The 26,849-nt window shown below is 37.4% G+C and overlaps 1 protein-coding gene across 3 annotated transcripts in view; it reads right to left on the bottom strand.

Moving 5' to 3' along the window:
* Nucleotides 1–13: 13 nt before the first annotated feature.
* Nucleotides 14–26,849, bottom strand: part of LVRN (laeverin) — a 41,892-nt gene continuing 15,056 nt past the window's right edge. Inside the window, exons 5-20 of one of the 3 annotated variants that reach the window (XM_068667006.1) lie at nucleotides 26,528–26,682; nucleotides 25,066–25,179; nucleotides 22,691–22,834; nucleotides 22,306–22,371; nucleotides 22,105–22,170; nucleotides 20,962–21,134; nucleotides 19,437–19,513; nucleotides 15,800–15,939; nucleotides 14,257–14,312; nucleotides 12,563–12,716; nucleotides 11,637–11,731; nucleotides 10,834–10,941; nucleotides 6,525–6,695; nucleotides 4,364–4,504; nucleotides 1,771–1,846; nucleotides 14–250 (exon numbers count right to left, since the gene is read on the bottom strand). In XM_068667006.1, coding sequence (XP_068523107.1) covers nucleotides 104–250; nucleotides 1,771–1,846; nucleotides 4,364–4,504; nucleotides 6,525–6,695; nucleotides 10,834–10,941; nucleotides 11,637–11,731; nucleotides 12,563–12,716; nucleotides 14,257–14,312; nucleotides 15,800–15,939; nucleotides 19,437–19,513; nucleotides 20,962–21,134; nucleotides 22,105–22,170; nucleotides 22,306–22,371; nucleotides 22,691–22,834; nucleotides 25,066–25,179; nucleotides 26,528–26,682 — 1,883 coding nt within the window. In that variant the 3' untranslated portion in view covers nucleotides 14–103. Of the gene's footprint in view, nucleotides 251–1,770; nucleotides 1,847–4,363; nucleotides 4,505–6,524; nucleotides 6,696–10,833; nucleotides 10,942–11,636; nucleotides 11,732–12,562; nucleotides 12,717–14,256; nucleotides 14,313–15,799; nucleotides 15,940–19,436; nucleotides 19,514–20,961; nucleotides 21,135–22,104; nucleotides 22,171–22,305; nucleotides 22,372–22,690; nucleotides 22,835–25,065; nucleotides 25,180–26,527; nucleotides 26,683–26,849 lie in introns of those variants that run through there. The other 2 variants (XM_068667007.1, XM_068667008.1) reach the window with 2 other exon arrangements.

A 26,849-nucleotide genomic window follows, 5' to 3' on the forward strand; every position in this document is an offset into this window, starting at 1 on the left:
CAAGACTCATAAAAACGTGCTTTATCTTTAATTACATCTTAAAATGAATACCAAAATGCTAGTGAATCACACACTAAAATATACTGGAAATTGCTTTCCCAAGTCAATCATCTACATTTTTATGTAACCAGTCAGCAACTTTAGTTAGAAGCTTTCTCCTTTCCACATTTTCAACTTTTGCAAACTCCAGTAGTATAGTAGCAGTCACTCTCTCATCTTCTTCCAATGTAGTATTATAGAAAACCTGCAACTGAATAAATAAACACGTGAGGTTAGTCCATGTAATTGCACTTGAAACAAACAACCACGTATCTGACAGACCCTTTAGACATAGAACAGGGAACGACTGTAGAGAGTAGTGGATGAGGCAAGGGTACTGATTACACTAGGTGCTCCTTGCACACCAGGAGTGTGCCTTTTTGCCATCCCTTTAAAGGTCTTTCCAGATGTAGCCAGCTTCACTACCACTGGTGTCTACAACTAGCTGGGGAGCAGAATCCTCTTGTGCTGTTTTGTCTACAATCACAGTGCAAGAAGTCTCTCCCATCGATCTGAAGAGCAGAAGACAAGTCAGGACTTAAGAATAGCAAAGAAATTTACATGGATGGGGGAGTGAGATGGGAGGGAAAGGGAGGAAGAGAGGAAGGGGGCGATGTGCAATGAGAGAAATGCATCTGTCTGCATCACAGATGACAACCTAACATGCCAGCAGCCTAACTTCTGTTAAATTGCCTATAGACATCATGGAGAAGGTTATCTTTACAGACAGATTTTAAAGGTGAAAATGAGGCAACTTTGATGATATTTACTGGGTCTCTATTCCAAACCTGAAAGTTAACTGAAAGGGTGACATTGGACTATTGTTTTTGTCATCACAGGTAGTTAACTTTTCCCTGAGGTACAAAAGACAAAAACCTTTTAGTTCATGCATGTTTAGGAGAGATTTCTTTTATTTTAAGAACTGACTGAATTGTTCTTCTAATTAGCCATCAATTCTCAGTTACTTTCTGTATATATGCATGCATCAATCAATGGCTGAAAAAGCACATTATTCATGAGAATCTGTCATTACAGAAAAAAATGTGCTTCTTGAACTGCAGTTCAGGGCTGACACAGGTGTGCTGATCACATGCAGACAGCACAAAAATTGAATTCTTCAGGAAAAATAAAGAGTACCTTGGGAAAGAGTCTAGGCAGATGGACTGGAGAGGAAAGAATGAGACAAAGAGAATGCAACAATGAGTGATGGTTATCCATTCATCACAGACACTAATATGTGGAGGTCTTATTGTGGGGAATAACCCAAAGAGAAGCTACAACCATATTACACAGATTTCTACCCACCAACAGGTATCCCAAGCCCCACCTATCCCCTTTTTACAAACATAGATCAGCCCAGTGAGAATCTGTTGTTCACTGGCTCATCTGAGCTGCCACGCAAACAAAGGGAAAGAACTATTTCACACATGTTCAGGCTATCTGTTCAGCACATGGGCAGGCAACTTCATGTGTTGCAACCACACAGAGCCGGACAACATCCATCCCTGTGCAACAGCTCATTTTAATGCCATGGTGAATAACTGCATGCAAAGACTCAGAGCTGTGGGTGCATGTTGATACATTTATTTCTCATGAGGAGGTATTATTTTTCTCAGCATTTCAACACAACATTATACAATACATGCCCTGAATGTCTTTAAGAAGTGAGCTTTAAAAAGCTGTATTTGCATACTGATAATAAAGTTGGAGCTAATTGCTTTTCTCATTTACCTCTTGGATCTGTACATCTGTATTGACAAATCTTCCCATGACTTTTAATACATCATGCAATAATTCCTTCCCATACCTGTAAAGTTGAGACAAAGGTCCTTCCATGAGCATGTTTGCAAAAACACTAAACTTCATCTCACTTGAAAATACTCCTACTATTTGTTTTTTATTATGTTGAAAATACCAACTAAGCTAAAATTTGCAGTTTTATACTCCCTCCCCCCTTTTAAAGCAGTACCATTGAAGTTCAATTTAGACATTTGAACAAGATGAAACACACCAATTATCCTTCATTTTCATTTCCCTTTAAGATCTGGTATTTCTACTCTGGTAAGGTAGGTTTTTTGGCTTAAAAAAGATAACCTTTGTGAGCCCATGCAGACAAAACCATCTAGAAAGTCTGTGCAGCAACAATTCTAACAGCTTGGTGTTTCTGTTCATGTCTTGAGAATAGTGTATGAAGCTAACATCCACAGTGTTCTTTCTGTTTGAAAATGACATTTCAGTTTCTCAGCATATTTCTCAGCAGTATGGAACAGCTAAAAGCTCTATGAGCTGGTGTGACACCAACCTGCTACAACTTGCCTTTACTAGAGCTAGCAATACAGCTACACATTTCAGTGCTCCTAGATGGCTGGTCTTAGTTTTGTTGCCACAAATGAGTCCTGAGGGACTCCTGTGCCACCAAAGATAGCAGGAATAGATGGATGTCACAGCTGTTTGTCTTTTAGAATTGCAAGGAGAGAGGGAGTCTTCTAGCAGGTATTAAAGGTATTTGTAGATAGCCCAAGCTTGTGAGCAATTCACCTGCATCAATGCAGGTAGACTGGAGATGGGTTAGGACTTAAGACAATGATTAATAGTATTATTGGTCCATGAAGCCCTTGTAAACCTGTATGTTCCAATCCACCATCTCTAAATAAAAGAGAGGGGGCTGTCTTTGGAAAAGAGATTACAATCTTACTTTTGCATTTTACACCCGTGCTTATGAAATGCTAGTGGGTAAACCCATTTCTAGAGTACATGGGGGCATGCTTTTTTTAAATTATTTATTTATATATTTTTTACACTATGCATTTTTCTCCTGATTGTGGAACTGTCTGGTTGAATGTGTACCAAGAAATTCACCTTTTTATATATGCAGTGGAAAAGATAAACTAGAAAGATTCTCCAGTTGCCCACAGGAAGCCTATATTGCTTCACACTATATTACAAGCAGCCTGAATAAAAACACATACAAAAGTCAAGTCAATGATGGTTTCATCCGTGAAGTCCAATGCTATGTTCCTAGCATTGAGACTAATCCTGTTCCATCAGGTCTGTTCATTTTCAAAACTCTTACTCATTTTCTTGGCTTTTAGTTTTCCGCCACCACTTTTCTCCTTTTACTGCTCCTGAAACCATTTGTCTACAGGGCCAGTGTACAGTGCGAGACGCTCCTGACCACAGATAGAGCATGGGTCAGTGGGAACACTTGTATAACGTGTTTGCATAGCCAGCTTTTACAAAGGGACCTGTGAGCAATCACGTGATAGTCTAAACAATGTTCTCCTTGGGGACATCAAAAGGCTATCAGATTTACGGATCACTAGCTACCCAAAACATGCCTAGCTTTGTTCTCAGCCCTGTATGTGAAAGATATAACTCATGTCATCCTGTCAATCATGCAAGTGCCACTAAGTCTTGATCCCATAAATAAAGTGCCCCAACTTGGGGTAGCTCTCACTGGCTGATCGAGATGTCCAGTGTCATGATGGAGGACATGAGAGTTCAACAACTAACTGTTGCCTATCAGCAGGTAAGAGTATTCATTAATGATACTGTGCTTTGCCTACACAGCAAGTGGCTTATCTCTTTTCTTTTTGCTTATGCTTATACTGCTCATATTCCTCTCAAGCTTAATTATATTGGTAGACAATGCATATAATTACAATAAAATCCATCAGACCCTGTCCATGGTCTCTTGGCATCCTAACATCTAGCATCCAAAGGACCTATGACAGAGCCATCGCTGTACTTTAGCCATGCACTCTTCTGTTCTTCCAAACCAGTAAAAGCACAAGGATATTCCTGTTTTGAAAGTTTGTTCTGTTCAATGTGAAATGCTGCCTGGATAGCAAGAAGCAGAGAATTATAGATTTCATAGCAGCTAGTCATACAGATACTAAGTCATACTTTCACTTATATCTTGCTTACTTGTTCCCTTTACCAGTTGCTACAAAGCACATTTTGAGTGTACTCTGAGGGATGGATTTTTATCTTCTACTGTCTCAGAACTGGGAAAGCTTTCCATTTAAGTAGGTAAGTAAGTGTCAGATTTTCTAGAAATGTTTACACTTAAAAGCACTGAGACAGTCACAAACAGGCTCATTTTAAAGCATTCTGTATCTGACGCTGAGTTCTTCTTTGACATTAAGACCTGATGATCTGAAAACCTTGGTCTGTGTACATAAGGAATTGTATCAATCATTACCAAAAAAAAGTAATCTCTGAAAGGAAAATCTGTACCTGGATTTTACAACTCAAACAGCAAGATGAAGGAAGGAGTAAAAAAGAAAAATAAAGAGAAACTAAAGCTGGTTGCTTACCATACCTTTCATTTAAAAGGGGCCAATTTTCTGTAACAAAATCCCAGGCTATTCGGTGTCCAATGTCCTTAGTCACCACATATGAAATGATGATTGATGTACAGTTGGAAGAAAATAATGTATCACTGAGTCCGTATTGCAAGTATCTGTTAGAAAAGAAGTTAATAACTATCAGTTGCTGTTCAACGGTCATAACCTGGAAATATGCACCAGTTCAGAACAATTCTTGTCTTCCCAAATACCAGAATGTGGACAGTTATATAAAACTTGAGCCACTCTGAGCCATGTATTCAGCTTGTGCTTTGTCCTTATGTTGGTAAAATTCCCTGGTCTTGCACACTGGCTGTCCATTTCTCAGTAAAATGAGGGTGTAGCACAACCAGTGTATATATTTGCTTTTTTTTTTTTTTTTTTTGTATATATTACAGAAAGAATACAGAGAATGACTCCCACCAGACAACCCTGTGGAAGGAGAAACTGCTCCCATGTTTCTGGAGAAATCTCCAAACAGACGGAGCCTAGAAAATGAGGTAGCAGTGACATACACTGTTGTGCAGATGGGACTGGCTGCAGTAATAAGGCATCTAAGATACCCTCAGGCAGATTAAGCCATGACTTCAGAAATATTTAACTACCTGCCACTGATGTCAATGGTAGTGGGTGACAGAGCATCTTGGAAAAGTAAATAACTCTTCCTTTTATTGCATAAAAGCATTACTTCACAGTCTCCTGCTTTCAGTGGGTTTTCATTGTTTAAAAAAGAAAAAAGAAAAAGAAAAAAAAAGTCTTTTCAAAGAGTATGGAAAACTACTGGTAGAGGAGATGAGCTGGGTTTCTCCAATTTGTATGCCACCAGTATGCTTAACAAAATGGAAAATTTGTAACGAGGACCAGGAAAAGCCCAGCTGAACACTCCTCAACCCAAAAGTCATTCAGCGTGGCATTTAGAAATATAGATTGCTCTGTCAACTACTACAGCACAGGGAGAAAGGAGGTCATCGCAACTTCTTGAAATGGTGTTTTCTTTCTGTTTAAAGCACAGCATATTTTACAGATTGTCAAGGGACTACTGCTAGTCTGTGCCATTGACAAAGCCTCCGAATGACAATTGGTTAGGTGGAAAATAGCATAGTTCCACTCAGATATGTCTTCCCTATTCATCTGGCTATCTTCTCAGACACGTCTGTTCTGCCTTCTCAAATGACCACCATCACAGGGGCAGGTGGTTGGCAGCAGAAACACCTCTACTACTTTCAGAGCTTTAGCCCCACTGTGTTATGCCAATGCTTGGATAATCATTCTTTAGGCCATCATCACAGGCAAACTTCTGTCCTGTGAGATATTCCTCAGGCAATGTGGACACAATATATTAGAGAACTTAGCTTCAACACCTTTTTATTAAATAAAAACATTTTACATGGATGTCACTGAAAGATAATAAATACAGTATTCCAAACTGGAAATTTAAATAAATTATTTCCCTGTGGCAGTCTACACTTCGAGTAGTGAACAGTGTACTACCTAGTCTACTATAATTTTCATACTTCACCTAGTGATGAATAATTTGGCTTCCATGCAAAGGCTGAACAGGCTTTGAAACTTCAGCTTGAAAATAAAATTATCAGGGGAGAAGCATTATGGGAAAAATATAAAATCTTAAATGGTGGGGAAAAATTTCACGGCAAATTATAAATACTGTTTCTTACAGTCCAGAGAGCAAGGGCAGCGAAAGCAAACCAAAATGACAAGAGATACAAGTAAACCAAAAGATATATACAATATATACAAAAGGTGCATACTGCAAACAATATTATGGAACGTGTTGTCACAATCTGCTGTAGCACCTGAAGGCATACTTTTAGTTCAAAAGGAGATTTAGGTATATTGACACATCCATTGGTACTGTTAGACATGGCACACTAGTTACCAGCTTGGGAAGTCCTTTTCTCAGTCATTAATGGCATCTAGGATGTTTTACCAGCAGAATGACCATTTGTGTATGCACTGTTTATCATATTTTCTCTGTAAGAAAACTCTTAAGATTCTGACACTGTTTTGTATTAGACACATGGCTCTGCAGCAGGCAAACCTCTGCCAGGTTCGTACAGTGCAGTATTTGTTTTTGTGTGATTTCTACCCACAAAGATATGCTTTGATCAAGGTCACCTGTGAAGTAACCATGACTCTTTGGCACAGCTCATGGCAGAGAGGAGGATGTCTTTGTCTTCCTTTGTGGAGTCGGTATGGTTATACATTTCCCATGCAAAATTCCATTCTTTATCACTTCCCAGTGCAACACCATAGCAACTGACCGTTCTCCTAATTAGAAAGGGAATTCTGCAAAGCAAAATGTGGTTAAAAGGTACTGTATTGTTATAAAGTTAAAACAAGCAATTGATACATAAAAAAAAAAAAAAAAAAGAAAAAAGTTTATTTACAGTTAAAAGATGCACAATAAGAGAAATATAAATGAGCAATCTAAATAAAACTGTTAAATTTGATTGCTTTATCCATGATTTAAATATTAACAAAATGCAGTTTAAAGGAAAAACAAGAACTTTTCATTTTAAGCAATTGGGTCAAGTCAGTTTCTGTACAGACCGTGCCAATGCCACTACTGCACATCCTAGCTAGCGTATCGATCACACCATTAAAGAGGCTACAGCTGCATATAACTGGGGTGGTACAGTCTGGAGAAAAAGAAGGTTGAGAAGAGACCTCATCTCTCCCTATAGATGTCTGAAAGGAGGTTGCAGTGAGGATGGCGTTGGTCTCTTTTCTAAGGTGTGATAGAACATGAGGAAATGGCCTCAAGTTGCACTAGGGAAGGTTGAGATTACGTGTCAGGAAGAATTTTTTCACAGAAAGGGTGGTTGGAACAGGCTGCCCAGGGAGGTGGTGGAGTCTCCATCTCTGGAGTTATTCAAGAGACTTGTGGATTTGGTGCTTAGGGAGATGATTTATTGGTGGACTTCTTAGTATTAGATGATGGCTGGACTTGATGATCTTAAGGGTATTTTCCAGCTTAAATGATTATGTACTTCTATGACTCTGTAAGAATCAGCCCAGACAAGCCTTTTGAAAGTGTCTTCAGTGTGTGCATCCAGGAAGAAGAGCCATGGTCAGCACAAATGGAAACAGAAGGAACAATTCTCCATGCAACAAGCAACTTCCCATTACTCAGACTTCAGGGGACAATCCTCAACATGGCAATGTTGTTCATAAAATAAACTAAATGCAAGCATTTTGAGTGTAACACTGCTCCTCAGGTGTAAAGGCTGAATAGAAAATTTCTCCTGTGGTAATGACATGTCACTAACACTACAACACGTCAACCTTTCCAGTATTAGCAACATGTCTACTACTCTACTATTGCAAGCTATCTGAAAACACTTTAATGCTATTTTGAACTAATTCCCTGTAGCAGAATGTGTCTCACTGCTACAAACCAAACTTTTAACCTCCCAATAGCATATCGTTAATCTGCATAGCATTAGATAAGACCAAGGTGGTAAGTAGAGCTATAAAACTATTTTCCATTACATCAGGAGTTAGACTTGGAAAAGAAAAGAAGTTTCTTGTCACACAAGCCATTCTTCAGGCACAAAACCAGAAACAGAAAATTCAAATTTATATATGATTTAAGAAAAAAAAAATCCTCTGAATTTCACTAGGCAGTCATAGAGAAAACGGAGTCAATACCAGCATAAGCAGAGACAATATTAGTCAGAGGGAAGGCTATATGACAGCAATATTCAGAGGAAAATGCACACACAAATGATTTATAAACTTTGTAGGGAGAGAGACGGGTGTTCTGGATGATAGGCATCGCTTGTTGAGAAGTGAAAATGCAAACTGCAGGGATTTTGATAGCCCTGCTGGGAGTGGGTGATTTTACTGGCATAACAGAAAGCGTTGCAATGTTTTATCTGGATATGTGCTGGAGCATAGGGAATTTGCTGCTAACATTGATACTTGCTGGAACCGAGTGGTTACGTTAAGATAAGGGATGTTTTTGTGAGGAATTCTTCTGGATCTTTTTTGAGTTGCAGGGTCTAGCAATTTTTTTAATAACCATTTCATAATCTTTCAGAAAGAGGCCACAGTAGGTTGATGTGTGATAACAGGGTATATGGTTAGCTAACCTATTATTTTCAAGATGCTTAACGAAAAACTGCCTTGGCTAAAATACCACTATTCTGATATCTGCAGCTATTGTATTAGTTTGAAGAATACATTGGTTATTGAGTGTAAAGCCATTGAGAGTGAACATAAAATAGATAAGCTTTGTATATCTTTCGGTTGCAGCTCTGATGTTGGCTATTCAAGGCAGGCTGTACAGGCAGCACGCTATGGGACACTGGTTTACTGGTTGGTGACAACTAAGATGGCCCTGAAGTCACTTACGTTGTATAGTTCACAGAGGAAGCCCATTGTGGCACAAGGGAAATTTGGAGTTTGAGGTTATGTTTGCTGAGTGATGGGGTTTATTAATCTTGGCTTTTTTTTTTTTTTTTTTTTTTTTTTTTTTTTTCTGAGAATAGGTGTGTGGTTTGAGATTACTGGCCAGGATTCTCTCATTTGTATTTCTTGGGGAAGATGCAAAAAACTTCTGGAAAGAAGGTGCATTAAGTGAAGCCATTTTCCTGGAGCTTCTGCAGAGGTGACATTGTGGTTTCATAACCTTTGAGTGCAACAGCATTATACAACACAACAGAGAACACTGCTTTACAACACTACTTTAGATAGGTCTACCTCAATCCTATAAGCAAAAAAATGAGCTAAACCAAGAAACTGGATGGGAATCATGGCTCTTGGCCTATTACCTACCTACTTAACCACACCCACACCCACCCACAAAAATGTACCATGTATAGTCCATTTAAGTTCTGCAAAGCCAGGAACCCTTTGGAAATGTTCAGTTAAAAGCTAACTACCTTATGTGAAAAGGAGAAGCACTACTGACTTTTAGGACTTTTGCTCTCAGAATGGAGAACACACGAGCATAGCATAAAGTAACATAAAGGGACCTTTTCTGTGAAGTATGAGTCAAAAGTGTACTGTGCCCTATTACCCTACTATCCAGCATATGAAGAGCTTCCTCTTTAACTGAACAGGAACTGCAATCTGTCATTTGAAACCTAAGAAGTTTCCTATCTCATATGATTTTTTTCCTTGAAGCGCGATTTCTTTCACTTAATAAAATGCATAATTGCATTATTTCCCCACATTTTAACCATGCTAAGTTCAATTCTGTGAAGTCTCTTTGAACTTATCTCAGTTTAAAAAAAAAAAAAAAAAAAAAAAAAAAAAAAGATAGCAAAATTAATTTTCTCCATGTAATTCAAAACCAGGTCAGCTAATATTTCTTAGACTTGTCAGCTCTTGAACTCAGATAAGGTATATAGAATTCCATCAGCAAAAAATAATTCTGAGTATTCTTAACAGGGGAAAATGGGTGACTATTTTGACAATAGTCTCAGAGCTCAGAATAGTATTCTTGCTATTAGTGTGGGATAGTACAAATATTCTTTCTGGAACATATCAGAATGTGTTTATCCCATTTCAACTTTTTGCTTCATCTCCAAAGCACTTTTTTTTTTTTTTTTTTTTAATGAGAATGGTCACTAAATGCTAATAAAAAATACAAGTACAAGTTCAGTTCAATTAGCCAGTCACACATATCAACAGAGGCAGGACTAACAACCAAAACATTAACCTTTTACCAATATAACAAATAAAAAGAAGAAATAAACTTTAAATATTCACTCACCAGTGCCAATACTATATGATTAATGCATAGAAAAAAAAAATCAAAAGAAAAAGGAAGGAAAAGAGAATCAGAATTTCAATACATTGTAATATTTTTTAACAATGCAGTACTCTAATACAGAAGGTCTGATCCTGGTAGAGCCCAGACTCCATTCTCACAAAGCAGAAACCTAACCACTAAGCTCCAGTCTCAGCACAAGAGCTGACAGCCCCTCCCAGTTCATGCAAATAGAGAACATGCAAAATGATGTGATGGGTTCACCCATCAAATGATATGGATATGAACCCATATCATACAAACACAGCTTCACTCTCTACTACTTAGAGAAGCCTAGAAATTGAGTCAGTATATGTGATGCCCCCAAGGTTGTACTGTGGAAAAGGGATTGGACAGTATGGGATTTAAGCCCTAATCTGTGCTTGATCTCTTATGTGGCTGAACAGACTATGGTCTGTAAATTGTATGCAAAAAGCAGTAATTATGAAATCAATATAAAGTTGGGATTTGGGGAAGTGGTGAGGTTTTATGTTCATTTTCTTGTCTTGAGGTGATTTTCTGTTTGTTTTTTTCAAATTCTGTAGGTATGTGGAGAACAAGCAGTGTATAGGAGCCTTTCTCATTCTGCCTGCCCCATGTAATAGCCCACTAACTTCTCACCTCACTTACACATGCACACCTCTAAGAGCACATTATTATTCTTACTTGTACTGAGGGTTGTCCATCCACTTAGTATACAGTTCATATGACAGGTCCAAACAGTCTTGGAGGCCCAGCCAGCATGCTGTTGCAAAAAGTTTTTCCAAATACACTCTTGAAGGGAAGCCAAAACAGCAAGAATAAAAGATAGGCATTCCACATTTGGAGTACTCAGACTGTGCTTGACCACAGTTATTGAACATTATGCTGTTAACCCAGGAGAACTTCTACTAAAGGTATTTGAAGTTTAATAAAAAATAAAAAAAATAAATTGCTAATAATGGATTCCTGACACCAGTAGTCATGGGTATTAGTGAGGCTACTCATGTACTCTTATTTTTATTAGGTTTCTGTGTGCTTCATACATCTGTTGCTCTAGTTGCACCTAGTCTCAATCATTCTGACAGTCAAGACTGTGGCTTTCAATTGCAATGCAAAAAGCACTATTTGAAGCTCTAGTGATTGATCCATAAATCACATCTGAAGTTCATTGCTACAGGAATTTCCCCAAATAGCAGCAGCATGTTACACCTGTTCTCCAATAAACAAGAGCTACCATTCAGATCATTAAGGTATCATTTTTATGCTCACTAAATACACTAAAAATATTCCAAGCAACCCTGATACTGCATTTTCATTAGAAGTATCATCATAAGTAACACACACATAAGGACAGTGAGAATAACAATTCAGTTGCATTCAAATTAGACCATTTTTCTCTATCTTCTATTTAAATTTATAAAAGTGAACTACAGTGTATCAGATCCAATCATGTCAGTCCAAACTTTTGAGAAAAATGGAATACTTACTTTGCAAAATAGTCATGTTCCAAAGCATCAACATTTTGACGAATAAAACCTGCATAATAATGGTATATTGGCAACATTCTCTTTAAAAGGTATTTCTTTTAAAAGAAGGGAAAGAAAAATTATTTTCATGTAGATGCATGTTTTTGTTATACTGTGTTTGTCTCTACTTACTCAGATTTATCCTAAAAAATTACCACTATTAATTTCTTGACAATATAGCACATTCAAGTGAAGTATATAAAATAATCTATATAGAATTCAACACACTTGTACTATTCAAAGTGGGAAGTTACTATTTCACATCACTAACACCTTTGATCTCAGTACAAAGAAAATAAATGCTTATTCTCAAAGAATAAGACAGAAAGAAAAAAAAATAAAGAAAAAAAAAAGAAAAAAAAGAGAGAAGTTCTCAAAAGAAAAATATTCTTCTCACATATTTTAAACATGCCTATACTTTAAGTACTTAAGAGAATCACTGTTGTGGTATTACACTTAACACAAATGTACAGTCAAATAGCAGTCAAATAAATAAATAAGAAAATACTATCTCATGTAACAAATATGGGAAAGAATCATCTCATTTAGTTTCCCAAGCCAGTTCGTATTTTCCATGTAGATTTTCCTGATCCTCAGTTTTACAAAAACAATACAAAACAAAACCCTAAGATCAATGTTAATATTAAGAATGTAAACATATTTCTGTTTTATGGTAAGAATTATTCATAATGTAGTGATGTTCATCATTTACTAGTATGTACAAATAAGAACCTCATATTTAAAGAAGAAGTTGGCAAAGTCATGCAAAGGGAATTATAAGAACTATGACCCATCATACTCGTTACTTTCATGAGAATTTATAAAGCACTCAATTTAGTCTGTTTTATTTAAATGGGCTAGTATCTTTGCTTACAAAAATGTGATACCTTTAAAAGTGGATATACTTCATAGTTTTTCAAAGTACTTTCCAAATTCTCGGGCACTAGATTTAGCAATACCACATTCCATATGAAGAGTTCATCTTCTCTGGCAAGGTACTTTGTTAGTTCAAGTGCTGTCTCAATCTGAATATATCCAAACCTATTTGAAGATTAAAAAACACTTATATTTGAGCATACTTATTCACATTAATTATCTATCATGAATATCTGTTTATTTATAAACTGATGATACAGGGTGGGGGGTGAACTGGAGAAGACACTGGAAAATTAAAATAAAAGTAAAACAGTGGTTCATCATTTAAGAGCTTAACTCTCCACCCATTTATTGCAGAGTACAATGCCACTATCCAAGTAATGGGGCAATCATGGCAGTAAGTACAGCCACATGCAGACTGAGTTGTGGCTGTGTCTGCAGAATTATTTCTAAGCACATTTACAGCACATGTCATTCTCACTAGATAAAAAATGCAGGAAAAAAACACTGTTTCCACTTTTAATACATTTATCTTTTTACTGCTAGACAACAGATTTGCAGTACAGGTTCTTTAATGGAATAAACATAATTATAAAAGTCAATCAGTTTAAATCACATGCACACTATCCCAGGGATTAGCAATTTGAGCATGGCATTTCTGTACCTTAGCATGAAGGTACATTCTTTCCCACATTCCATTCTTTCCCACAGAAAAATAAATAAATAAATAAATAAAATAAAATAAAATAAAATAAAATAAAATAAAATAAAATAAAATAAAATAAAATAAAACAAAACAATTCAAGCCCCAATTCACCAGAACAGAAACACTTCTAGCATGCCTATACAGGATGATAGCTCAATACTTCACGGTTACTTTCCTTATTATGTGCCAGGCTTGAGCTCTCTTATGAGAAAGGACACTTTTACAAGAGGAAAAAAGGTAATTTTGACTTCCTGCTCCCAGATCCACCTCCATAGACTTCAAAAGGTGGCAGTGTGCTTTGGCCACCTCCTCCCTAGGTGACATCCCGCATCATAGGTGCCTGAGGCTTTGGGCATTTCTGGTACGACTAAGACACAGGACTGTATGTCTTTGGCTCCCCACAGTACTGTTGAGCTCTCCAGCAGCATGGTCCTGCAGCCTCTAAACATGAACCTCCTCTAAGAAGTGCCCAGCTTTCAGAAGGAGGGAAGAGTGACAGGAAAATTGATGTAAAATTGGGTTATCTTAAAGTGATTTTCTACAGAACTGTAGCACCTGCAGCGCGAGTAACGTGATCTTTTTCTACCAAGACATGAGTGACCAACTCATCCACCAGCAGAGGAAATGAAGGAGGTCCTATGAGTGACACAGGGCAGCACAACTGATATTCCCCAGAATAAACTAAGAAAAGGAAAATTCACTATCTTCATTCTTTTTTTTTTTTCTGTTATAACAAATCTAGGTTAGTCACTAAAACATTCATAATGGTTCCATCATTTAAAATACTGGCTAAGAGATGGAACACTTTAAAAGAAATTTTGAAAATCACTCAACACTGACAGAAGAATGCACTGAATACTTTATACCCTCCCATTTTGTTGAACCGTCTGTTGTTCTTATGAGGCACATATGGATAGGAATGAAAGAAGTAGAAGCAGGAATGCTGAATGAAATCATGTATTTTATTTACTTTCTTTGGCATATGCAAAACATACTTACTGTGTCAATGCAAAAACATCATCCAGGAGCTGGAACCTGCTGACAGCAGGAATAGCCTGCAGAAAGCATCAATACCGTGTTAATAGATCTAAACACATCATTAAGAATTAAAAAAAAGCTGTCCTAGGTTTCATATGTGTAATACAAGTCCCTAACATCTTTCCTAAGCCAAAATCTTCTACAAAACATATTAAAACATATCCTGTATTTTATGATAAAGTTGTTTATGTGATTTTAGGAGCATTTATATATATATAAATACACAACTGCAAAACACTATGTGTGGAACTTCAGGACCCCTCTTCTTTGAATGCTGAAATAAAAATAAAGAAACTGTACATTTCCTAAAAATAACCTTGTTATATCATTCTGGCACATTTTTTTCCTTTTGAGGCTTCAGTTCAGAATACATACGCACATTAGTCCAGACTGGAGTGTCTGACAACCATCACAAATCACCTTACTGGGGAAGGACTGTGGGTGAGTCACTGCCTACATCTCATGCCTATCCCTCTTCATCTCCTCCCTGTTTCTGTACTGGTAAGGCTTGGCTGCTGCTCTAGCCAACCTTACCACCAACCCGTACCAAAGTACAGCAGTACCTAAGTCAGCAGTTCATTCTGACTTAGATTTGCTGTTAAAGAAAAGCTTAGAAAAAAGAAGCCAGTGTGCCATAGAGAAGCTTGGTCACACCTGTGTGTTCTGATCAGCCTCGTATTCAGACCTCCCAGGTAAGTCATCTGACTGCACGTTATTAGTGTGTGCCCCAGACTCAGAAAGTTTAAACTTTCTCAGCTGTGTTATCAAAACCAATGAACCAATATCTTTACCATAGCCTCTCTCTCACTCTAGGTCTAGGAAACATTAAATACTATGCAACCCTATATATGGCGATATGGATAGGCTGCTCTAAGCCTCATTTACCTCCAGCCCATGCTGTGGCAAGTCAGAGGTGACATGAAATCTCCTCTGTGTTGCATAGTCTACAGAGGACTAAAAGAGCCCTAGCAGAACTGACTGGAACCTCTCAGAACATTCTTCACACAACACACACACAAAGCCCTAAACACCCAAAAACTCCATCAGATGCATTTTTTGTTGTTGCTGTTTCATTGGCAGAAATACTGTGCTTTGAGGAAATGTGGAAATAAAAACTTTCTCCTAACTTTCCTCTCCACGTTTACCTAACAGCAGATAAGGCTTAGTCATACATTCACACTGATAATTCTTCAAGCCAAATTGAAGATATTGGAAGAACCACAAGTTGTTAAGACAACTTTGAAGGCAAAATGCCATCTTATATATGCTATTTTTCAACTTAATGCTTATGTGAAACTACTTGGGCCTGTTCTATTCCACTATGGAAGTCTGCCAGTAACTTTAGTCATGCAATGGTGGATCATTTGTTCTTATGTGATCATGTATACATGAATTCTTGTTGTTCCAGGTTTTCATCAAAATTATTACTTTTAAGAACTGCAAGAAGAAATACATGGAAAGAAGCCAATTTATAAGTTTTTTTTTTTTTTTTAAATTATCTTACCTTTGGATCATTTTCAAGCAAGTGTACTAATCTTTTTAAGTTTAACTGGTCGTAGTTCACTCTGTAGTATCCACTTAAATTTACATTTAGCAGGATCCAGTCATATTCTGATTCTGACACTTGCATTTCAGGAAAAAATTCTGTAAAATGATATTAAAAAGTATTATTTTATTTTATGCACCCTGACAAATTCTCTTGCATTTATGAACAGCAGACTCAATGATCCCCTGAGACAGAGGTCTGAGGCTGGACACAATGAGAATCAACAAAAGCTGGGTACATTTGTGATCTACACTCTGAGCAGAAGAATAACTTCAACTGAGCACCATGAAGATGGCAAAAGGTGGGCTGAAGACCCATGCTGCTCCTAAACCACTGGCTAGTAGACAGTCCACAGAATCACAGAATCATAGAATATGCTGAGTCAGAAGGGATATGCAAGGATTGTTGAGTCCAACTCCTGGCTCTACACAGTACCACCCAAAAATCAGACCCTACGTCTGAGAGCGTTGTCCAAACACTTAAACTCTGGCATGCTCGGTGCCCTGGGCAGCCTGTCCCAGTGCCCGACCCCCTCTGGGTGCAGACCCTTTCCCTAACCCCCAGCCTGACCCTCCCCTGTCCCAGCTCCATGCCGTTCCCTCGGGTCCTGTCGCTGTCCCCAGAGAGCAGAGCTCAGCGCCTGCCCCTCTGCTCCCCTTGTGAGGGAGCTGCAGGCCGCCATGAGGCCTCCCCTCAGCCTGCTCTGCTCAGGGCTGAGCACACCGAGGGGCCTCAGCTGCTTCTCATACGTCTTGCCCTCTAGGCCCTTCACCATCTTCATAGCCCTTCTTTGGTCAGTCCCTAATAGTTTTATGTCCTTTTTACACAGTGTTACCCAGAACTGCACACAGTTCCAGAGATGAGGCCATACCAGTGCAGAGTAGAATGGGACAATCAGTTTGGAGAGTTCAGTGAGGTCATCTAAAAGTAAACAGCTTGGGACTATACGATCTTTAAGGCCACTTCCAGTCCAAGTCATTCTATGATTCAATACCTCCACATACTGAGACATGCACCCTTGGAACACCTGCTGTTCCCAGTGTTCCTCCAAAACACAACCTTCAGTACCCGACAGAACAGCTGCCTGCTAGAATTTGTGTAATAGGTGATCAAGAAAAACAAAACACCTAGGTTTATGTGAGAGGCAAACAACTGAAACAGATTACTTTAAATAAAAGTCCTGTGGTCCTGCTGAGTTACATCACATCCTAAAGTCTCCTTTTTTCAGTTCTTTCATTTCACTACTGCCTACATTAGGTGTTTGTCTGATTACTTGCTCCTGACAGCTTACAGTGCACTGTAAGGGAACAGAGCAGCCTTGAAGGCTTTAAGGGGATTCAGACTCTGCTTCAACTGGGTGTGATCAGCTTGGTTTAAGAAGACAGCAAACTCTCATAAGACAATAAATCAGTATTGGAGAGAAAGCTGCGACTACAGTGTGTTTTGACAGAGCAAGTACTACAGGATTCATCCTGAGTCATTATCACAAATAAAACAAAAGGAAAATGTCACACATGACAGTTACTAACTTAAGCATTTAAAAGACTGTGGGTGGCTAGGGTATGGCACTAGTAGTGTTTTCCATATACTAGTTCAATGCTCTGCTAATCATCAAAAGGACTTTTAGATGAATCTAAAATATCAAACATGCTCAGAAATGCAGCCCATTCCTAAGCTACACCCACAGGCCAAGTGAAACGTTCTACCACAGCAGCATGGTTTGCTTGTGTTTTGTACATTCACTGAGCAGATGTGCATCACTCAGGGATTGTGTCTTTACCTGCCAGAGACCAATGCAATTATATTAGCGGAAGATAAGTATCTAGACATTGCCAGAGAAGCCTTAAACCAACAGGACAGGCTGTTATCATTGTATAGCACAGCTGTGAAAGAACATGCTTGGTAACTGATAGCGTGGAGCTCACAACTCAATTTAACCTGTTTAGAAGTAAAAGAAATCAACTCCCATGTAGCTCTTTTCATCAAAAATAAACATACGTGGCATTGCTTTTGAATTGTTTCCTTTTTATGTATTATTATATCACTGCAGAAGCTATTCCAAAATTTTAGGCAAAACAGTACTTCATACGAAATCCCTCATTTTCATTTACCCAAACCATTCTCATGAACACTTCTGAATCACCACAGTAACAGAAGTTCTCAACCAGAAGCCATTTCAGTCTCACAGGAGCAAAATGGTAGCTGAATTGAAAAATATCTCAACATTTTTACCCTTTTAAGGAACCATCTGGTTTATCTCTACATCAAAAAGTCAAAAAAAAAAAAAAATCAGAATTATTATTATTTTTTAAAAGCTTCAAGTTTGAAAGCAAGTTACTTGGCTGAAGTCTAGCATCTGGGAAGTTTCATACATAGCTTTCAAATACTGGTGGAATGCATTTTAAATACTGAATTTCTACTTTATTGTAGTTCCTTCAGGCAGATGCAACACAATGTTTATTTCATAAATTTTTCTGTAGCTTTTAAATCACATAATGGATGAGGAAATAGAAATGCTGTCATTTCAATAATATAAGCCTAGCATGTAACACTAGTCCTTCCAAGCAAGCAGTGCTTAACAGTTCTTTCCTATAAATTTTATGATTTTTTACCTCACTGGAACATCCACTGATTGCTTATTTATTTGTCCATATACTGTGAAATAATCACTCAGGCTATCTTATTGTCTAAAAAACAGTGCAACACCATTGCAAATAGAGGGTAGAGAGTGACAAAACACACACATTGTATTGTAGTTTGGCTCTTAAGCATTCAATGAACACTAAAGTCTGTGCATCCACTTGTGACTGATTCAAAGTCTGATGGAGCTGAGGGGTGACTTACCAAAGAAAACTAATTAACCCATCCTAATTATTACTTTTCTTCTTTCTCAAAAAATACAGCTCTTAATTGGGAAGCACTAGAATGAGAAAACTGGATTTGTATTTGACTAGAGATGCCTATAAACTCACTTTTTTATTATAAACTCTTAAAACCTTTTGGAATTCTATGCTGTTGTTAAGATTACTTTTTGCATTAAATTTGCATAAACAAAATACACAGTGTTGAAAAAGCTCATTTTCTGGTTTTATCGGCCCTTAACAATGTTTTTCCTCTTCACACAGCTGGTTTTAATCTTTTTCAGTTTTCATATCTACTTTTTGAGCTTGATCATTTTCTGATGTATCGCAGACAAACTCTGAGATGCTACCTATATTCAGAATCTCTCTTTAATGTCAGTAGGATCTGCTAAAGTAATAATAATACAGAACTATGAGGAGCTGGAAATTTTGATTTGTGTACAAAATGACAAAATTAAAATTACTGTGGCAATCTCCGTTTATAAAAGGAATAGAGATTCAATCATATTATTAAAAACAAACTGAAGTTTGATGCAACATAGAGAAAAATGTGTTAACTTATTTGAAAATGTTTTGCTATTTTAATGTAAAATTAACACAATAGTTAGATGTAGACTTTAGTGGAATAAAGATTTATCTCTCTAACTAATTCAAATATATATTTTCTTTAAAGGAGTATTGAACATGTTTTTATCATCTTGGTTTTAGCATGTGTGAACAAACACGTTACTTACTGCTGCTTTTATCTAGCCATATTAGAGGTTGTGACGATCCATTTCTCACCCAAGAAATAGGAACAATCCATGTGTTGCTTACGAAAAAAAAAAAAAAAGAGATTAATTATTTTGCTAAAAAACAAACAAACAAACAAAATCTTCTCTGATGTTGCTAAACTAAATGCAAATGAGTTCTTACAAAAATTTCCATCTACCATCTCTCCTCTCTGACACACAAAACAGTGTCAGGTGGTGGTACTTATGCTGGATCAGCACTTTGGTTCATTGATGATAAAGGATTTTTAGCCTGGATTTAAACAGGCACTCATATTTAGACTGTTCTGTGCTAGACCTTTCTTACATCACTTCACTCCTGTGCTCTGGCTGCCCTTCTCCAGGTGATAATTTTATTTTCCCTGCTTCTTCACCTTATTTCTGGAGACTGTAAAGATTCTTTTCAGAAGTGCACCTACTAAAAAAGGATCCAGGCAAGCAATACAACTGTAATTCTGATGACTTTAATTTCCTTTCTGAGGAATTTAAATCTCCCAGTGAAAACAGATAAAAGCTATGACAGCCTGAAGTCATTAATGAAAATGAAAAATTCTGTAATACTTGTCCTGGATTTGCTTAAATTCACATGGTATTGCCTTCTGCTGTAACTAGAGTAACAGACATGATGTTTGTAACTTGGAACCCCTTATCTAAAATAGCCAAAGACATTGATTGGACTAGTTTTCTACATTTCCTGGAGCTTGGAAACAAAGGAAACTCTATGGTTCTCATCAAAATTTTGCTTTTGGCTCTCTGCATGACTAGCAACAGCAGCCAGGAAAAAAATGCTTTGGGTTATGCTCCCCTTTCTACTTCCCTAGGTGATAACTCATGTCATGGACTTTCTCCATACATCCCAATGCTCATGACAAGTGCTGAATTTCACAGAAGTTCAAACTCTGGCCATGAGTTTCCCAAGTAGATGACCAAAGACAGCTCCTTCTATCACCGTACTTAGGTATCTAAACATGCAGCACAGCCTTCAAAAAGTACCAGGAACTCAGCAATGCTCACTGACAGTCAGGAGCTTTAGAGCTGCATGTCAGGTACTCAGCACTTTCTGAGTAAGGAGTCATCAACAACAACCCCTTTGTCTTTTCTACGATGATGATACTGGAAATATGTCAACTGTAAAGAAGCTGTCACATGGTTCAGGTAAGTCCCCAGTCCCCAGTCTGGACAACTGAGATGAAGACTGAAGAAAATGCCAGGCAAAACTCCTGCCCTGCAACATATTCATGGCCTGCATGTCCTTCCTTACAAAGACATTATGTGTCTAGAAAAGTCACTACTGCAGAGGAACGCAACCTTCAGTGATACAAGCAACTTGAAAAACTATCACAAACTCCAGTTTTAAACAAGATTTACTTTACAGTTCATGATACAAAAAAAACAACAACCACAAAAAAACAAAACAAAAAACAAAACAAAAAAAAAAAAACAGGGAATAAATGAATAAACATATGATAAGGACACAAACTAAACATACTTGTAAGAATCAGTACTGGTGTTTTCATTTTTTTTATTAAGAAATTGTTCCTGACTGATTGTGCCAGTGGTTATGTTTAATGTTAAAACTGGAAACCCATTTTGGCATGTCCAGGAATCCATTATTTTTTTTACAGATGCTGGCAAGTGAACTTCATCCTGTGCATCTACAACCTTCAGGAGAAACAGGAATTAGAAAGATTAAGGACAAACAGGAATTATGACATATGGAGAAGATGTTTCTCATTCTTATAACCTGACTGCTAACCTTTCTGTTTTTAGTGTTAATATACTTACACCCCTGTATGGCTGTGACAGATTCAATTTATTAATTTTACTCAAATAAAGCTACCAGAAGACATAAGATTTTTAAGTGACAGCCTAATATACAAATTGAACAGCAAAGATATACCAAAAAAGATATTAAGCTAGAGTTCCAACCAGTGTGAATTGGTATCTGTTGATATAGAAGATGTGACAGACTTGCGTATCTGAAATTGTGGCACTCTTGTTCTTAACCTAAGACTTTTTTCTGTAGTGCAGTGAAAGTCTTTTTTAGAGGAATAGGGAAATGCTTGTGTTTTTTCTTTTTTGTTTGTTTGTTTTGCTTTTTTTTTTTTTTTTTAACTAAACCTATCATTAGCACCTTTTTTCTTATTCGGATTTCTGCCACAATCAGCAAACAATGAAATGCTGAGCTACTGCCCTGGACTTTGCTGGACTGTGAGACTACAGACTTTGCTGGATCTGTGAGATATCAGCATCCTTAATCACCAAGCCCAAAACATCATACTCGTTAATCTGGCAAAACATAAGCTCCAGAAAGTACAGGCTATGCAATTTCATGTAGACTAAGGCAATCCATGAGCCTGAAAACTCCACTTGACCCTAATTTTCCATCTCATTTCTCTGCTCTTTGTACTTTGCTGCACTGATCTCAAGTGCTGTTAAGTAGCCAAATAAACATTTCTGAAGACCTAAGCCAAAAGAGCCGGCAAAGCTCTTTTTTTTTTTTTTTTTTTTTTATGAGGGAAAGACTGCACTAGGCATAGCCAAATCCAGTGCAGTCTTCTGCAAGTAGTATGTACCCTACATTTGATGTAAGCCAAACCCCAGAGCAAAACACTGAAGATAAAATGAGTACCATCTGTATGTGGGTCCAGAGATCATCTTGGTTAGCGTTTGAAAAGGAAAATTCTTTCAGATATAACTGCAGGAAAACAAGCAGAAGCATCAGAATTCATGAGAGTTCAATAAAAAACATCAGAAGGGCAGACAGTACTTAGTACACTTGCCATTTTCAAGCTTATAAATCAGGATGATGATGTTAGTTTTCCAAACTTACATTAAGAGCTTTGATAAACAACTTCTCAGTCAGAAAACCAGAAAGCATCCAGGTAATAGAAGCCCCCTAAAGTACAAAACAAGCTATGAGAAAACTTCAGTTATTGTTGCGATTATTATTGCAGTATCTTTTCAAATTATTTCAGAAAAGTTAGTTTACTCCTATGCTTCATAGCTCATGGTGATTAAAAATGTTTTCACAGTTTCTCTCAGAGAAAGATTTGCAACACCGGATATGTTTGTGTGCACAGCAAAAATAAATTTTGAATGGCAAAACTACAAAGCATTGTAATTCAAGAGGATATTCCACTCTACTTCTCAAACATACCATGTATCACGTTCATTCGCAATATACAAGAAACAGGAAGAATTTTGTATTTTTTCACCTTGTTGTACGTGATGCTGTCAAACAGAGAAATTAATGAAAAAGATCCTTTGATCTTGTCTTCATTCTGTGACAGTGATCGAACTCCTACTTCATTGTCTTCCCTTAAGACAGGTTGTACAACATGATCATAGAAGATTTTATCCTGCAAAGAAAAAAAAAAAAAAAAAAACAAATCTAAGTGAGCTGAATAGAAAATACACATTCTTAGGCAGATACAGTGTATTATGGTATTAGCACTAATAGAAATAGCCTGTCAATAAACAAGGGATGATCCTTTTCCCTCTCCATAACTTCCCCTTGAGGTAAAAAGGACTTTACACTCAATCCTAACATTTTCCACGTGCTACTGCTTTTGGCAGTGAAAATTTTAAATCTGAGATGACATTGGGCTTGGGCCTGACAAAGATGATTACACTCTAATCCTCAGGGAAGAAGAAGTCAGCTACATTAACCAGCAAATAAGCGAACACTGAAAACTTAAAACATGTATCTCATCTACATTGGTATGTCATTAGCATGCCACATTTTCCTCTTAAATTCTGTATTTCTCCTGCTGCAACCCTGAAAAATAACCGAAAACTAAATACTTGAGTATAGCATGGTTTAACTGTGCAGCATTTTGGCCGTCACCCAGAAAAAAAAATAACAGAAGGAAAACTACTCCTTTGGTGTAAATCAGTGAAGTTCTCCTTTTGTCAAACGATTATTTATTTTCTCACAGCTGATTATCCATCCTATCACTGAATGTTAAATGACATAACTAGTTAGTTAAAGAAAACTAATAAATTTCTAAAACACTATAGGCCACTTTGAGCACTTTCTTTTCTCGAGGAGAAGGACACAGGCTTTTAATTAAAGGGATCAAATTTGTTGACCAATTTTTCTCTTTGTTAACAGTCAGTGAATATAGTTTTCCAGGTTCACTTTGTAGCAGGGTGGTGATCAGTGGCACAAAGTCTGTTTTAAGGCCAGTAACTGTGTACCCCAGGAGTCCAGTCTTGCTTAACATCTTCATTAATGGCTTGGATGATGGGGCAGAGTGCACCCATAGCACCAGTACATGCTGGGGGCTGACTGGGTGAAAAGCAGTTTGACAGAAAAGGACCTGGGGTCCTGGTGGACACCAAGTTCAAGATGATCCTGCATTGTACCCTTGCTGCTAAGAAGGCTAACAGTGTCCTGGCCTGTCCATCCTCAGAAGCTGTCTGGACATGGTCCTGGGCAACCTGCGCTGGGTGGCCCTAACTGAGCAAGGGTTGGAGTAGGTGCTAATACCAGTATTAAAATTTACTTTACAGGCATAAATAAAATGGCAACCACTGATTTTTAGAAGGGCAAGCTTCAACATAAGAAAATTAAAAATAAAAAGGAGACAAGGACTTACCTCCAATTTAAAATTGATCCACCTTTATATTTTTCAATGATATTAAAATAATTCCACTACAGAGAATAAAGCAAGCTGTTGTTGAGATTCAGAGGAAGAGGCTATCATATCCCGTGACCTAAAAATCCTTCTTAAATAATTTGTTGGACATGCTTGTATTAGTTTCCAATTAAGCGTGTAGTTAAGTACTTCAGCAAATTAGAGAAGGAAAGGGATGAATAGTATTCCATCTGAGCCAAATGAAAAGCACACTGGATTATCTACAGTCTCAGGTCTGCCCAAACTAAGGGCGTCTCCTTCCTTCAGAAGCTGAGGGCACTGTGCAGAGACATTTCTGAGTGTAAAGGCAAGTGCACCTCAACTGATGGCTACCATCAGTGGCACCCATTCTCCTGCTGCATAGATTAATGATGGACGTAGTTTTCCAATACAGAGTGGGATTTATGCTTATTCCCATTTGGGCAGAAAGAAGGAGCTTTTACCCTCCCATCAGATTAGCTGGGGCTACATGCACTACAATTTACCTCATCCACAACCAAACATCCATGGACCTGATGAGGTAGAATGTCCCAGCTTAGACACTGCCCAGTAAATGTACCTGAGATATGGGGTGCCCAGCTCTCTCACACAGAGCTTGGAAACACAGGAAAGGAAACCATCAGCTTCAGAATCCAGGAAAAAACAGATAAGTTTGTTAAATCACAGGTCTGGGATAAAACACCAACACGGTTCTTTAGATCCTTGTCATCATAAAGTCACAGCTCTCTAGCTGCCCTCTGTGCCAGGTGTAAGAGAGCTGGGCACGATCACAGTCCCCATTTGATGGAAGCCCTCAAGGGAAGAACCAAGAGCTGCTGTTCATTCCCAAGGGAGTGAAGATGCTAATGCCACGGCTTAATTAAACTCCATCACCTGCATTTTCCTTTTCTTCCTACATGCTAGAACTTTAGTGCCTTAGCTTACTTAGTTCAGTAACTGCTAGCACTTACCAGTGAAAGCCTGGGTTCAACAAAGGTAGCTCCAAGGTACTCAAAGTAAGATGCCAGCCCCTCATTAAGCCACAGATCATTCCACCAGTTCATTGTAACCAAATTTCCAAACCACTTAAATAAAAAGAAAAAAAATAAGTCTTAATATCTCTTCAGATTGCTGTTTTCATTTATAGGTTAAACACATATCATCGCTGAAGGAACTTTGTTCAACATGTATATGTCAACCAAATATAATGCTGGGTATTCCTGCGGATAGTGAAAATTAAGTAGAAAAAAATGCATCTTGGAAAAAGTCAAAAGTCTGTTATTTTTAATTGTTTCACCTACAATTTCATGCCATAAGCACGTCAGTGCATTATGTCAGTCTTCTACTCTATTTAATTTTAAACACTTCCAATAAAATTTACAGATCTAAAAGATCATATCAGGCTATGATTAAAAATAGTACATTTATCAAACAATTGCAAAAACATTTTCCAAAGAGTCACTCATAAATAAAATAAAACTTTTGTTTTTCCATGTTCTTAACAAAAGGAAATTGTCAAGGGGATAATAAACAGAACTGGGGAAATAACCATTTCCAAAATCAGAAAATCCCTGTCCTGGTGAGCAATAAAACTTCCACAACAGCTGCTATGTACTCATATTTGGCAGTTCATATTTAAGAAAAAAAATGATCATTTAAAGATTTGTACTTTATTTGTTAATTCTTAAAAGCTTGGACTATAGCTTTACTTTAAAGTAAAGTTTAATTAAGTGCTGCCATTTATTTTATTGGCCTGCAATAAAGACAATCTGCTCATCTGAAGGTCTGAAAAGTTACAGACCTTGTCAGAAGGGCATACAAGTGTACTAGCCAAGTTAAAATCTTTTGCTAGCTTTGTTGACTAGGTGCTTTCTTCTGGCAAAGAACACTAAATTAGACATAGTCAATAAAAAAAAAAAAAAAAAAAGTGTAAAATATGCTCATGTTCCATTTGCTGTATGATATCACTGGCTTTCTTACAGAAAAGCAAATTCCTTTTTCAATATGTACATGCAATCCTATTATGAAGTAGCCCTTATGAAGTCCATTCATTCTCCCACTGAGGTACCAAATATATAGTATATAGACAGTACTGTCATCCCTACTTCCCTGCAGTATCTTCTAGTATGGCATTCAGTTACTATGTAAGATTTAAAAAATAATAAAAAAAAAAGTCGTCTGTTAACAGGTTTTTATCAATAAGTCCTATGCAGTCAGTATGCAGCCTATAATATGACAGAATACAACAAAATCTGCTTTTAATATTGGTCTATCAGCAGAACAAAAGATCACATGAATAGTATTTCAACCCTCTGGTGTTCTCACCCCCTACTGTTAAGTCACTATTTTATCAATAATCAGTGACTGCATCATCAGCAACAGAAGGAAAAAAATTTATAGACAAATAAATGTACAGAACTTTTTACCACATGCCTGGTGTCCTAGCTCATGTGACACAATTATGGCAATCATTGCCTTTCTGCTTGTGAATTTATCACTTGGGAGGTACATCAGTGATGATTCTTGGAAAGTCATTAGCCCCCAGTTTTCCATAGCACCTGCTCCAAAATCAGGCAGTGCAACCAGATCTAAATTGATTCAAACAGAAAAAAAAAAAATGTATCTTAAAAAATTTTGGAAGTTAAATGCTCACATGATTTTATGATCACACTGGATAAGAATTCAGTGTGTAGTTAAAAGATAGTACATTTTTATCCTTTCTTTGCTATATTATGGCAACACCCTTGAAAATACT

The sequence above is a fragment of the Anas acuta genome, chromosome Z (genome assembly GCF_963932015.1).
Source record: "Anas acuta chromosome Z, bAnaAcu1.1, whole genome shotgun sequence".
In the NCBI taxonomy this organism is placed as follows: Eukaryota; Metazoa; Chordata; class Aves; order Anseriformes; family Anatidae; genus Anas; species Anas acuta.